Source organism: Diadema antillarum, unplaced genomic scaffold (assembly GCF_040938485.1).
Source record: "Diadema antillarum isolate AM-2024a unplaced genomic scaffold, OU_Dant_1.0 seq00000720_RagTag, whole genome shotgun sequence".
Taxonomy (NCBI): domain Eukaryota; kingdom Metazoa; phylum Echinodermata; class Echinoidea; order Diadematoida; family Diadematidae; genus Diadema; species Diadema antillarum.
This window is the reverse complement of record NW_027271624.1, coordinates 2,263,929-2,277,378: the sequence shown is the minus strand read 5'-3', so window position 1 is coordinate 2,277,378 and position 13,450 is coordinate 2,263,929. Positions and strand designations below refer to the sequence as shown.

The window sequence follows — 13,450 nt, the reverse complement described above, 5'->3', positions numbered from 1 at the left end:
CAATAGGTCACTCGTAGGAAATGTTTCCTTACTTAAAGATGAACAACACCAACTGTTCAATCACAAACAAGATTTAGAATGGAGAACAATTTTTCATGTTGCTCATGATTACACTGTTTCAAATGTCAGCTGATTACAAAGGACAATGTAATCGCTAGACAGCACATGTCCTTGCTTTCCTTGTCCTTGAAAAAAAAATTTTCATCTTTCTTATCCAGCGGCCGTCAACCTACCAGATTCCAGAGTCCTGACTGGCACCTCATTGCCGATGGCGCCATCTCCCACACGGGTGTAGGCCAGCACTGTGATGGTGTAGACAGTGTACCCCCGAAGCCCGGCCAGCGTAGCTTCACGGCTGTCATTCCCAGGCACATCCATGTACATCAGGGTCCCCTGGATCTCTTGGAAGAGCACCTTCATATGTCAAACAATAAAACAAGATTGAAAGCGATGGATACACTTTTCATCACCTTCCCAAAAAGCCTTGGGTAATTCAAAGATTATTCAGTTGTACTTGTATTACCATATTGTCAACTAGTGGTCTGATGGTGGTCACAGCTAGCATACTATGGCACATAAAAGGAGATACAATTAAAGGGTGCAATTAAGAATTCCTATGCACTTAGAAAAAGTGTGTGTTATCTGAAAAAAGAATCAAATTTTATATCACTGATAAGGTCATATTTATGAAGGGTTATGGTTATTCATCATCCACAAGAACTCTTCCAACATGCTACCTTTTAAGTATATACCTGAAATTTGTTTCTTTTTTGTTGAAGTGTTGTTGTTGTTTTTTTGTTTGTTTTTTTTTGTATCAGAGTGTGTGTGTGTGTGTGCATTAGCGTGCATGTGTATATGTATAAGTATATTAGCGCTTTCTCCAACATGCTACCTTTTAAGTATATAATTTGTTTCTTTTTTGTTGTAGTGTTCTAGAAATATAAACTATTACATACACTATTATATTATATAAGTGTATGTACCTTGAAGCCAAGGATCTCTCCATTCTGGTCTGCCTCCGGCACATCACCCCACAGCACGTTGATGCTGGAGGAGGTTACAGGAACGACTTGAATGTTGACCGGTCCAGCCGAAGGGACTGCAGGGGTAAGCATGAGGGAGAGAATGAAGTGTCATTAAAGGGAAGGTAAACCCAAAGAGCAATGTGGATTGAGTGAAAGCAAGAACATTAGTAGAACACATCAGTGAAAGTTTGAGGAAAATCGGACAATCGATGCAAAAGTTATGAAATTTTAAAGTTTTGGTGTTGGAACCGCTGGATGAGGAGACTACTAGAGGATATGACGTATGAGTGGACAACAATACAAAGAAAATATAAAAGAAATTCAACAAAAAATCACTTTTCTAGAATTATGAAAGAGCAATGGACCAACCTCTTTCAGAAAGCAGGGGGAATAATTGCCACCCTTAACATATGTCAATATCAAGTTGATGGAATTTGTAATTTTCATGAAAAATTGATTTTTGTAGAATTTTCTTTATGTTTTCTTGGTATTGTTGTCCACTCATACGTCATAACCTCTAGTAGTCTCCTCATCCAGCGGTTCCAACACCAAAACTTTAAAAATTCATAACTTTTGCATTGATTGTCCGATTTTCTTCAAACTTTCACTGATGTGTTCTACTAATGCTGCTGCTTTCACTCAATCCACATCGCTCTTGGGGTTTATCTTCCCTTTAAAGGAGCCAGTACTACGAAAACCATTTGTGCCACCTTGACAGCACATAGCAAGAAGACAGATACTGCAGCGTAAGCTACCGTATGCTGGCCTACTCCTCTACAGAAAATAGGGAGCTTTAGATTTTAGACGCGCGGACGTTCACAGGAAAAAACATGCTCTGAGCGTGCACAGAAGCGCGCGTTAAGTCGATCTATTTTTAGCTTGCGTAGCCTGAGTTTTTCACTACGCGTACTGGGCTATTTTTACGTCCGCACAGTTTGCAACGTAGAGAACTACTTGATGTACCGATCATATGGGGGCGCGATTTTAATTTTTTATACGTTGCGTCCCAGCGTAATCTAAAGCTACTTTTCAGCACGACGCAGGGGAGAGGAGAACGTCCAGCGCAATCGTCATCTCAAACGTCCGCGCGTCAAAATCTAAAGCTCCCTATTGTCTTTAACAAGAAGAAGAAGACTTATACATGGTAAAACTGCTCACTTCAAATGTTTAATTGTATACAGCAGTGACAGCCACATGTTACCACAGAACTTGTTAAACTGTCAATAACAGTACCTGTGCATACAAAAATATATATATATATTAAACTGTGAACTAACAGTGATACATTTACATGCCCATAGTGCAACATTATGTTTTTTTTTGTTTTTTTTTTGGCAGTGCAAACATTGCAACTAAATTTGCTCTGACATTGTGTTGTGTCACTCCGTTGTTGCATATTCAGTGAACTGGTGCATGAAGATCAATCATACACTGAGAAACGATTATGACACAGCATTTGTGAGGATATGAACTGATATTTACAGACAATACATCCTCCAAAAACCTCAAGAGGGAAATGGTGAAACACTCACATTTGATTTAATGTGTAATACTTCTGACATGAAGATGTTGTAAACTACTTGGAAGCTGAAAATGTCATTTGTATCAGCGATTATCTGTATGAAGTTAGTATGGAGAGATACGTCTTATCTACATTAAAAGTGACTAATCATACATGGCTTCCCCCTTCTCCATATTTCATAGCCAAAAGCACCACTCTGGCCTAACATATCACACCCTGATGTGTAATTATACCATCCCAAAACTACCTCCCTTCTCACCCTCTCCTTCTCACCAAGTCATAAAATGTTTCTCAAGGACAGAATGGGTGAAAAAGAGGGGGGGGGGGGGAGGATCAACCTACCAGCCTCATTAGTCCAGGCCTTCTTCACTGCACTACTTGGTCCAGTAGCATCCTCATTGTACGCTTTTATCCTGACGTCGTACTGCGTCCAGTGGTCGAGCCCCTGAATGATGTGGTCGTTGTCGTAGGCACTGGTGAGATTGTAGGTCTGCTCCGCAGCTTGACTTCCCGCAGCCCGCCAGTAGATGATGTAGCCCGCCGGTGGACCATTCCACTCGCTGTCATCAAGGGGCTATGGGGGGGGGGGATGTGACGATGAGAACTTATCATAACATCCTTTCTCACATCAAAACAATCCAGTTCTTCCATCTGAGCTTTCATGCTCAATAATAATAATCATAATAATAATAATAATAATAATAATAATAATAATAATGATAATAATAACACTTATATAACACTTCAAACTTATATTTCTAAGTGTATTAATACGGAAAAAATACTAAATCAAAATACAGCATTATGTACATGTACATATAATATAACAACAACAAAAATTAAGATTGAGTAAATACATAGTTTTCAACAATGATTTAAACTTATCAACACTTTCATCATTTCAATGAAACATACAGTGTATGATGCAACCTCTTGAAAAATAGTTATTCAAGGTAGTGTAAATATAAGATATCTATTTTCTGCTCAAGGAATATAACTTGACTCAACAAAGTTGAATATGTCGTTATGCGCTCATTTTTTAAATAAACAATAAGTGGAGAACCGCAGTGGAGACTTACCACCCACGTAACTCTAAGGGCCCCTGTGCTGTAGGCTCGAACTCGTATGTCAGATGGAGCGATTTCAGGGGCTGTTGAAGCAATGACAATTTGTTCACATTGAAAATGACTGGATCAGACTTGATCTGACTGGAAAAGTATCTTACATATTAAAGGTCAGTATCAGTCTTTCACACTATATTCACATCATGTAATACTGGAAAGACAGAAATGAAACTTGCAAATTTTTTAGCAGACAAAGAAACATTTCTGTGTTGATCATGGATACAGCTATTGTATCAATAAAAGCAAAATAATTGTATGCCAATACAGCACAAAAGAAAGGATTCGCAAAAAAAAAGTAGCTACAAGTTCTTCGACACAACTTGGCACATCGCAAATGTATGTGTGTCACTTAGGATAATGCGCCATTATACTCAAAGATTCCTAGACACATTACTTACCCTGATACTATAATTTGAGTTCAAGTTATAATGCACATAGAAACTTGAGATTCTAAATTCCATTTTTTTATTCACAATTTTGCCTGTACTATGTCAAAGAGAAGCAAAAGATGAGCACATTTTCAAGCAGTACAAATTGATATTTAGCCTTCAACACGATTACATACCATCTGAGGACGTCCTTGTTGGTACTGACGGCTCACTCGCGTTGCTGGATCCCGCTACATTTGTTGCAAACATTCTGAATGTGTAGTAGGTGTATGGAGACAGACCTGTCACCACAAATTCCCTGGCGCTGGGGTCCGAGTACTCAAATATCGCTTCCCAGCGGGAGGACTGACCGACGCGAGCCTCCACCGTCCACAGCGTGATGCCGGCATCGCCGTCGAAGCCCGGAATAAACTGGAGCTTGACAGAGCGAGCTCTGACATCAGTGACACGCAGGTTGGTGGGTGGCTGGGGGCGTTCTGTTCAAGCACAATAACAAGTATATGAATACTGTAAAAGTGGAAATTTTCATGCATTTCATTGTGACATGCAACTACAACTGAAATAAAACTATGCAAATATTTTGCTTGTTCCATATAGCACATTTCATAATTTGACTCTGTGGAATTTAAACCACAAGAAATTCATCTTAGACGACCAGGCGTGAAAACTTACTTGCGCAAAAATTTCCAGGGTTATAGTCCCATGCAAATGTAATATACATATATGAGAGCATATACAAAAGCATATGAAGAGACAAATAACATAGAAACTAAAACAGTATGACCAAGGCAGCTGCCTGGTATACTAGCAGGGTAGTATGTTCACTGATCTATACTTCATCATGATTTTACAGTGGTCCAAATAACCTCATTTTTGTGTTACAGCTGTTCTCGGGTAGATGTGAGGAATAATGAGAGATGGAATTCAATTCAAGTTTATTTCCACAAATTCAGTTAAAACAATACATACAGAGAGACAATCAATTGAAATGTACATATACAAACCAAAATTATTTCAGGTAAGCACTTGGTAAGTACATAGTCATAATTCAAAAGTGTGGGATGGAGATTGATATAACAATTTGAGTAAATGGTGGTGGAAATCAGCAGTAAGCCATAGGCTTTTCGAGGCTGATCCCATTAATAAATTTACAATGTCAAAACTGTATGTCAGTATATCATAAATCGCAAATTACATTAAAAAACAAAAAACAAAAAAAAAACCAGATATGCAAATACTAAGGACAAGAAAAAGAACATCCAAAAGATGTCCACTCTTCATTGCTGACCTGGGGGTACTCCGGAACTGATGATGGTGGCCGTTTTCTCTCCCGGGCCAACCTCGGTCCGGGCCCACACTTGGATGAGATAGGTGGTCTGGGCCGTCAGCCCGGTCACCGTGTAGTCCGTCTCGTGGGCCTGCAGGTCAGCAGAGCTGAGGGTGGACGTCTTGTTCACCTCCTCCCAGCTGATTGTGTAGCCTGGACAGGAGGCACAGAAAGAAAGACAGAGACAGGTGACATGATATGATGTGACAAAATAATCTTACAAGTCTCATTCACAAAATATCATGTTCATGAAACATATGGCATATCAAGTATATATCTTTCTATATATCTAGTCTATCTCTCACTCCCTCTCCTGGTTTACAAGTATATTCAGAGCTCAGTTATCTTCTAATGGCTGTTGATAAGATATACTCAACTACAGACAAACATTTGACGGCTGAAAAACTCACCTAGGAGTACTCCATTCACCTCCAGTGGTTCTTGCCATGATACCTCCAGTGATGTATCGTAGATGTTGACCAGTCGTAGGTTGCTCACAGGACCAGGAACTAGAAATAGACAAAGGATGCATGGACTACAGTATGAATTCATGGCAGAACAGGGAACTGACAATCTAAACAATGACGGGGTTTAGGGCATGTGTCTGGACATTTATTCACACTAGGTCTCGGAGCATCCCACTCATGACAATATACTGAAGTGCTTCAACCAGACCAAGTGCACACTTGGTATTGAGACAGTCTGTAATCTCCATTTGGACAAATATATACCTCTTAACTTGAGTACATACCAGTCACCGAGAAAGGAGGAAGTATGAGAATCCATCTCCTTGCATGTAAGGATTCATTTCTTTTTTTCTTTTTTCTTTTTTGTACTGAGACAGCAGGGACACAAAATTCTGTCAAATGATAAGTATTAGACGTACACATATCATTCTCAATGCATGCTTAGTAGTGGGAAAATCGTGACATCTGACTCTATCAAGTACCAAGTGCAGGTGGTTTTTTACAAGTTCTCATTTATGTTCAATATTGGGACAACAAAAAGCACACAATCAAACTGGTGGAAAGTAAAAGCTTATCTTTTGGCCAAAAATACACTTTGAGTTTGAGATGGCTGAAAACCTATAGAAATTAAACCTACCATCCATGAGGGTAGTGAGACTGAGCGGGGTACTCATGGGACCGTCCCCCGGGCTGGTGTAGCACAGCACCGCTGCCTCATACTGGGTGAACTTCTTCAGGGTGTCGATGGTCCCCTCAAAGCGGGTCACACCTTCCACGTGGGGTACGATCACCACTGTGGGGTTAGCCTCATCACCAGGCTCCCAGGCAAGCAGCTGAAGTTCAAAATTATCAAACAATGCAAATGGTACAAACATATATTACTTCCTTTCCAAGAAGAATATCACAGGAATGATGCTATTTCTGTTGAAAGCAGAGAAAAGAAAGCAACAGATCCATGACAAATAAAGAAGAAAACAAAAAAACTATGTACATCTATCTGGACATCAGTTAACTATGAAAGATGACATCCTATGGGAAATATTACAAAGCTGCCTCAAAAAAGTAAAGAAAACCCATGAAAATTTGCAGCTTGCTTAAACTGTAATTCAGTTGGATTTCAAGATGTGCACATGCTTTCCCCATAGACAGAATAAATGCATGATGTTGCAAGGCTTGCACCAGAGGGCTAATACCCTAACAAAGTTTAAAGCTGGTGTGATAGACTATGCTATGCTATGCTAGACTGCGACCACTTACCTTATAGCCAAGGTTCATTCCATTGATGGAGTAGACAGGTGGCGGGCTGAACTGGTATCGGAAGGCTGTGGAGCTGACCACCTGGATATCCACTGCTTGAGGTGGGTCAGTAGGCACTGGGCAAGACAAAGAAATATCCAAGAAAAATGAGCATTTTCATATATGAAACTTCTTTCCAAGTGATGAAACAAAGAGACAAAAATACAAATATTGTATTGCCTTCCTATCTCTCACGCAATATTTTCTTGTGAACAGAACACTGAGTAAAGGGTAACAATCAGTATTTTGGATTCCACTAAACAGTGATACAGTTGACATATTTCCATAATTCTTACACTAAGTAATGATCTGTAACTGAAGCCAAACAAGATGCATAAGAAAATGTTCTTGTGAGCAGAGCAAAAAACTGGCATATGATTCTTCATCTTTAACAATTCTTCATGGGGTTTGTTTGGGATGAACACTGAGTATTAACCTGTTGAGGATGAGCAACTTTTGCTATAACACGCATTTCCCATAGACACCTGCTCGAGTATTCTAGGGATTAGTCTTCAATGGGTTAATGACCCTTGATATAACAGAGCGTAAGTTTACACTTCTTTATCCTCATGCAAGTCTTTCTAAATTTATTTGATAACTCTGACCAGCGAATCAGGAGAGACTTTGTGTTCTCCGGCACAATTTTTCTATAATCAAAATGATGAAATGAGCTACAAACTTGCTTTTGAATGATCAGTGAAAAAAAAATGGTTTTCAGAAGAATATATTCACCTCCTTCTTTTGTCCTGACTTGCACCACATTGCTGAAGGCGCCCACCCCACCGCCATTGAATGCGGCGACGGTGATGTCGTACGACGTCCAGGTGATGAGGCCGGTGATGTCGTAGGAGGTCTGGCGGTAGTTGGTGATGTTGTGGCTGTAGACTGTGGGGTAACCCGTCAGGCGCCACTTCAGCTGGTAACCCTGAAGCGCTCCGTTCCAGCTGTCATACGGGGGCTCCTGTCCCATGAGAGATGAAGGGATAGACAGAAAGACCAAGGAGAGGAGAGAGAAATGGAGATGGAGGAGGGAAGCAAAAAGTGACGAGAAAGAAAGAAGGAACGGGTGGAAGGAGAAGACGAAGAGAGGAAGAGAGATAGAGAGAGTTAGGGGAAGATATAGTGAAGGAGGGATAGAGAGGATAGAAGAAAATAAAGAGAAAGAAGGAAAAGAAGGAAAGAGTGAAGGGGAAGAACAGAAGGAGGGAGGAGAGGAGGTGAGAGAAGGGCAAAATTGAAACATGGTGAGTAGCTCCATCAAACAGTTAAAGGGGAATTCCAGACAATTTTCATAATCTCACATCATGAAGTACAAAAATCAACAGTGCATGTAGAGATTTGTGGAATTTATTGTGTTCCTTGAGCAGAGAAACCAATACTCTGAAAAACCCAAACAAACTACACTGAATGAGGATGATGACATAGGAGGCTCACATATTCCAGTATTATGCAGCAATGAAATTTTATTACCATACCACTTGCTGAACAACTTCGCCAGTGTAGAATTTACGCAATATGCTTCTTTATTTTATTCTGCTTCCTTGAGGATCCAATTAAATGCATTTTCTGTGAAGCTCCTCTGTCATCATCCTCATTCATTGTGATTTATTATGAATTTTGAAAACATTCTTATTCCTCATCACAATTACTATAAATTCTGAAACTCTGTACCCAGTATGACCAGTCATTTATGATGTTCACATGCTGAAGTCTGAAAATCATCCGGAAGTCTCCATTAACAAACAAGAGACCCGCGGGTCTAGCGCTCACCTGAGTATCGCAAGTTCACCTTTCACGCAGTCACTAATCTAAATTATTCACAGCTCTACCAAAATTTGACGAGGCATTCTCAAGTGGAAGATGAAAATGTACAATAAGGGCCCAATTTTTTCAAGATTCCTTAATTTGGGGGAATTGGGGCCCCCTGGGGCCCTCTGGGTGGGGCATGGTGCCCAGTTTGATAAATTGAGATCCTGACCACCTAGGGATGCTACCTGCCAAGTTTGACAAAAATCCATCATGAGGTTTTCAGGAAGAAGATGAAAATGTACAATTCAGGCCCCCATTTGGACCCTTCCAACCACCTCCCCCCCCCCCCCCCTACCCCAAGAGGGGCACCCCTGGATCTCCTATGAACAAACTTGAAACTACAGTCATTAATGTACTCACTCATAGTATTATCTCAGCTCTATAACTTCTGATTCTAGAGAAGATTTTTAAAGATTCCTTCATTTGGGGGGTTTGGGCCCCCTGGGGGCCCCCTGGGCGGGGCATGGTGCCCATTTTAACAAATTGAGATCCTAACCCCCTAGGGATGCTACCTGCCAAGTTTGGTGAAAATGGGTCATGGGGTTCTCAAGAAGAAGATAAAAATGTACAATTTAGGCCCCATTAGGACCCCTCCTCACCCCCCCCCCCCCCCCCCCCCCGGGTCCCAAGGGGGGCACCCCTGATTCTGCCATGAACAAACTTGAAACTACAGTCATCAATGTGCTAACTCATAGTATTAACCTAGCTCTATCACTTCTGGTTCTAGAGAAGAAGATCTTTGCGGATTCCTTAATTTTGGGGGGTTTGGGCCCCCTGGGGGCCCCCTGGGTGGGTCATTGTGCCCATTTTAACAAATGGAGTTCCTAACCCCCTAGGGATGCTACCTGCCAAGTTTGGTGAAAATGTGTCATGGAGTTCTCAAGAAGAAGATGAAAATGTACAATTTAGGCCCCATTAGAACCCTTCCCCACCCCCCTCCCCTGGGTCCCAAGGGGGGCACCCCTGATTCTGCCATGAACAAACTTGAAACTACAGTCATCAATGTACTAACTCATAGTATTAACTTAGCTCTATCACTTCTGGTTCTAGAGAAGAAGATTTTTACAGATTCCTTAATTTTGGGGGGTTTGGGCCCCCCTGGGGGCCCCCTGGGTGGGGCATGGTGCCCATTTTAACAAATTGAGTTCCTAACCCCCTAGGGATGCTACCTGCCAAGTTTGATGAAAATCGGTCATGGGGTTTTCAAGAAGAAGATGAAAATGTAAAAAGTTTACGCACGACGCACGACGGACGACGGACGACGGACGACGGACGACGGACGACGCACGACGCACGACGGACGACGCACGACGCACGACGCACGACGGACGCCGGATGAAGGGCGATCGCAATAGCTCACTTGAGCCTTTGGCTCAGGTGAGCTAACAAGTACAGCGGCTTGGAGGATAGGAATCGTCACCTATCCATGAGGTGTATATTACCATATCCAAGTGGTCCTTCTGCTCTTTATGCACATTCTCTAAACAACCTACCGTCTGCTAATACAGGAAGTATTAGAAAGTAGGATATCAAACCGCGTAATACTGCCCAGACACAGGTAAAATAGGTCGAAACTAACCCCAAAAAAGTAATAAATTTCTTTGAAGTTTTTCAAAAGTCTCCCATGAAAGACTGCTTACCTGCCACTGTACTCTAATGCTTGAGATGGAAATGGCACTTGCCCTGAGTGATTGGGGCGGCAGATCAGGTGCTGCATAGGCACAAAAAAAGAAGAAAAAAAATGAAATAGCATAGAAGCAACTGTCAAATTATTCAATTTTCTCACCACTCACACATCAAGCACATCCCACGTGACAGATCTCCAGTACATTCTTTCATCGAGCTTGCTACACCTAGATACACTGCCAAGCACAACCACAGCTCAAAATCAATTTTAAAAATATTTGTGCTAGAACCCGTCTAAAACTTTTTTGTGTAACTGACTCGATGGGTTACATCACTCCGAGTTTAGTATTGAGCCAAAAGAACTGGCAACGACCTGACACAAGAAATACCAAAGGTTGTAGTTTATGTGCTACATGGATATCAGCATATCTAATTATCCTGTTGTTAGTTGGCGATCTCAATTGAGGCGAAATGAAAACATAAACAAAGGAAAGAAACATAAAGGATATTAATAGGTGATTACTGACATTGTGGTCTGTATATACGAAAATCCTACAATAAACATTTTCATCTCATATGGCCTTCTTATAAACATCATCACATATCAAAGTTTCCGCAATTTTTTCTCCACCAGGTATACAATTACCATCAGACAAAAATGGATTACATCTTTAAAAATATTTGCTGCGTGCCAACGGCAACGCTGTTACCCCCCCCCCCCCCCTCCCCCTCAAAAAAAAAAAAAAAAATCACTGTTCAGATATCCCTATGTTTTGGGGAATTGACAGTGAAAGTATGGTGAAGGTACGCTAGTTTCTGCATACTGGTAGTGCAGACATAAGGAAGGATTTTTTTTTTAATGAAAAGAATCTGATCTAAGCATTTTCATGATCAATTGGATGAGATTCCTTTTAAAGGAATTTCATAATTCTTTGATGAAATAAATGAAGAGTGAATGAGCAATTAGTCAGCATTTCATTGCTTCAATAAGCCAACAGATTTACAATGCCCATGTCCCCCATCCCATCCCATCCCCACCAATTATGCTTTTAAAACAAAGACCCTCATCTTCCTTACATTCACTCATGAACATTCAAGCAGTTCATAATGAAACAGGAGAAACTGCTTGTAGTTATGAAATAGCACTAAACCAGGGTAATGCTGTAAAGTCAAATTTTCATAATGTAGAAATTTTCCTACATTTGATCCAACCAGAAACTAGCACAAAAATCAAAAGCACACATATATTTTGCTTGCCATATGTTCCAATAATTGAAGTCAAGATTCCGCGGAATAAAAACATGTGAAACACTTCTTACCCAGTCGAGAGAGAAAACATAAAATTTTACAGTAGCTTCAAACCAGGGTAATGAAAGAATTAGGGTAAACTACAGCCATAGAATCAGAAGGAACATATCAAAGTGAAAACTTACGTTCTTCGGGTAGGTGAACAACGTTACTGGGGTCGCTGTATTCACTGATGCCGACATTGTTCTGGGCCCTGAGCTGGTACTGGTATCTTCGAGAAGGCTTCACACCAGTGACACTGATCTCTGTTAGCCATGGGTGCACTGTGGCCTCAACTTCTCTGAATGATGAATCTATTAAAACAGGAAAAAAACATGGACATTACTCGGATGCTAGCATAGGTGAAATGAAAAAAACAAACAAACAAATAAACAAAAACACTAATTTAGAAACAAAAGAAGTCATTCAGATGTAATACTTCTGTTTATTTTCATCAAATTGCTTTCTGTATTTCATGGAATTTACAAATGGAGGACCAAAACTTCTTGAATATATAAATTGAATATGTATGAGGTGGAATCAGAATAAGACCAACTTCTGGAGGGCCTAACCAGATTGAATATATAAAATGAAACTGTATAAGATGGATTAGAAATAGAACTAGAGGACCCCTCTTTGATTTGATCAAGGTGCCAAGACTAAATGTACATGTACATGTAGCTAGGATCCATGAATAAGGCTTCCTTACCATCCTCCTTCTGCTCCAGAATGTAGCGGATGAGGGGAGAGTTGCCGTTGAATCCTGGCATCCAGCTCACGATGATGGTCCGTGACTCGGTGAGGCTCTGCTGGGCGACCACGTTCAGAGGCTTGTATGGCACCTCTGTGGATTCCATCAAAGAGTGAATAACAAAAGTCAAGATATAGACAAGGAAAATGTATACATTCCTTGATACAGCTACAAGTTGCCCCTCGTGGCATAATATTTTACTTTATGGTCTATTGAGCATACATCAAGGCAGCACAGTTATCCAGATAAAAGAAAGGTACTAAGGTACTTCCATTTGGTCTGTGCCTACTCTTATGAATTCTAAGAATTGTGATCATTCGCTTACCCGTACTCTTCTATGCTACAATATGTAAGTACAGGTGACTGCTGTTATAACAAAGTCCTGGGGATCTCCAGTTTTTCTTTCGTCATATCAAAATTTCGAGAAAGGCGAAAATAAAGAATGTAGATTCATGTATATACACATGATGATATTGGAAGCTGATTTTTTTAATTCGTTGTAACCAAAACTTAATTTTATCCATGTTCTTTATAACAGGAGTGCACTTTATTCCCAAATATGAGGAAAGCAAAATACTGAAGACAGACTTTTCAATGTATTTAGACACATGTGACAGAAGACTGTAACTACCTCACAAGACAGTTACAAGAAACACATTTGTGAAAATATTCTTCACATATAATACGAAACCGCCTGACTCAATAAGATGAATTTTTGGATAAACACCGCTTTCATATTGCTTGATTTATAGATCCAAAGTATTGCTAAGGTTTTGTGTCTCACATGAACACTTGTTAATCCCTATGGTTCCATTTGTGACCCTGCA

At 40.5% G+C, this 13,450-nt stretch overlaps 1 protein-coding gene across 1 annotated transcript in view; it reads right to left on the bottom strand.

Annotated features, from left to right (window-relative positions):
- LOC139738061 (protein sidekick-2-like) overlaps positions 1-13,450 on the bottom strand; it is a 153,305-nt gene that overhangs the window by 24,929 nt on the left and 114,926 nt on the right. Inside the window, exons 12-24 of the mRNA XM_071648722.1 lie at positions 12,582-12,716; positions 12,019-12,186; positions 10,600-10,670; positions 7,883-8,111; positions 7,112-7,227; positions 6,492-6,687; positions 5,798-5,896; positions 5,349-5,540; positions 4,237-4,536; positions 3,627-3,697; positions 2,890-3,121; positions 984-1,099; positions 234-414 (exon numbers count right to left, since the gene is read on the bottom strand). Of these exons, the coding sequence (XP_071504823.1) occupies positions 234-414; positions 984-1,099; positions 2,890-3,121; positions 3,627-3,697; positions 4,237-4,536; positions 5,349-5,540; positions 5,798-5,896; positions 6,492-6,687; positions 7,112-7,227; positions 7,883-8,111; positions 10,600-10,670; positions 12,019-12,186; positions 12,582-12,716 (2,106 nt within the window). The remainder of the gene's footprint in view (positions 1-233; positions 415-983; positions 1,100-2,889; positions 3,122-3,626; positions 3,698-4,236; positions 4,537-5,348; positions 5,541-5,797; positions 5,897-6,491; positions 6,688-7,111; positions 7,228-7,882; positions 8,112-10,599; positions 10,671-12,018; positions 12,187-12,581; positions 12,717-13,450) is intronic.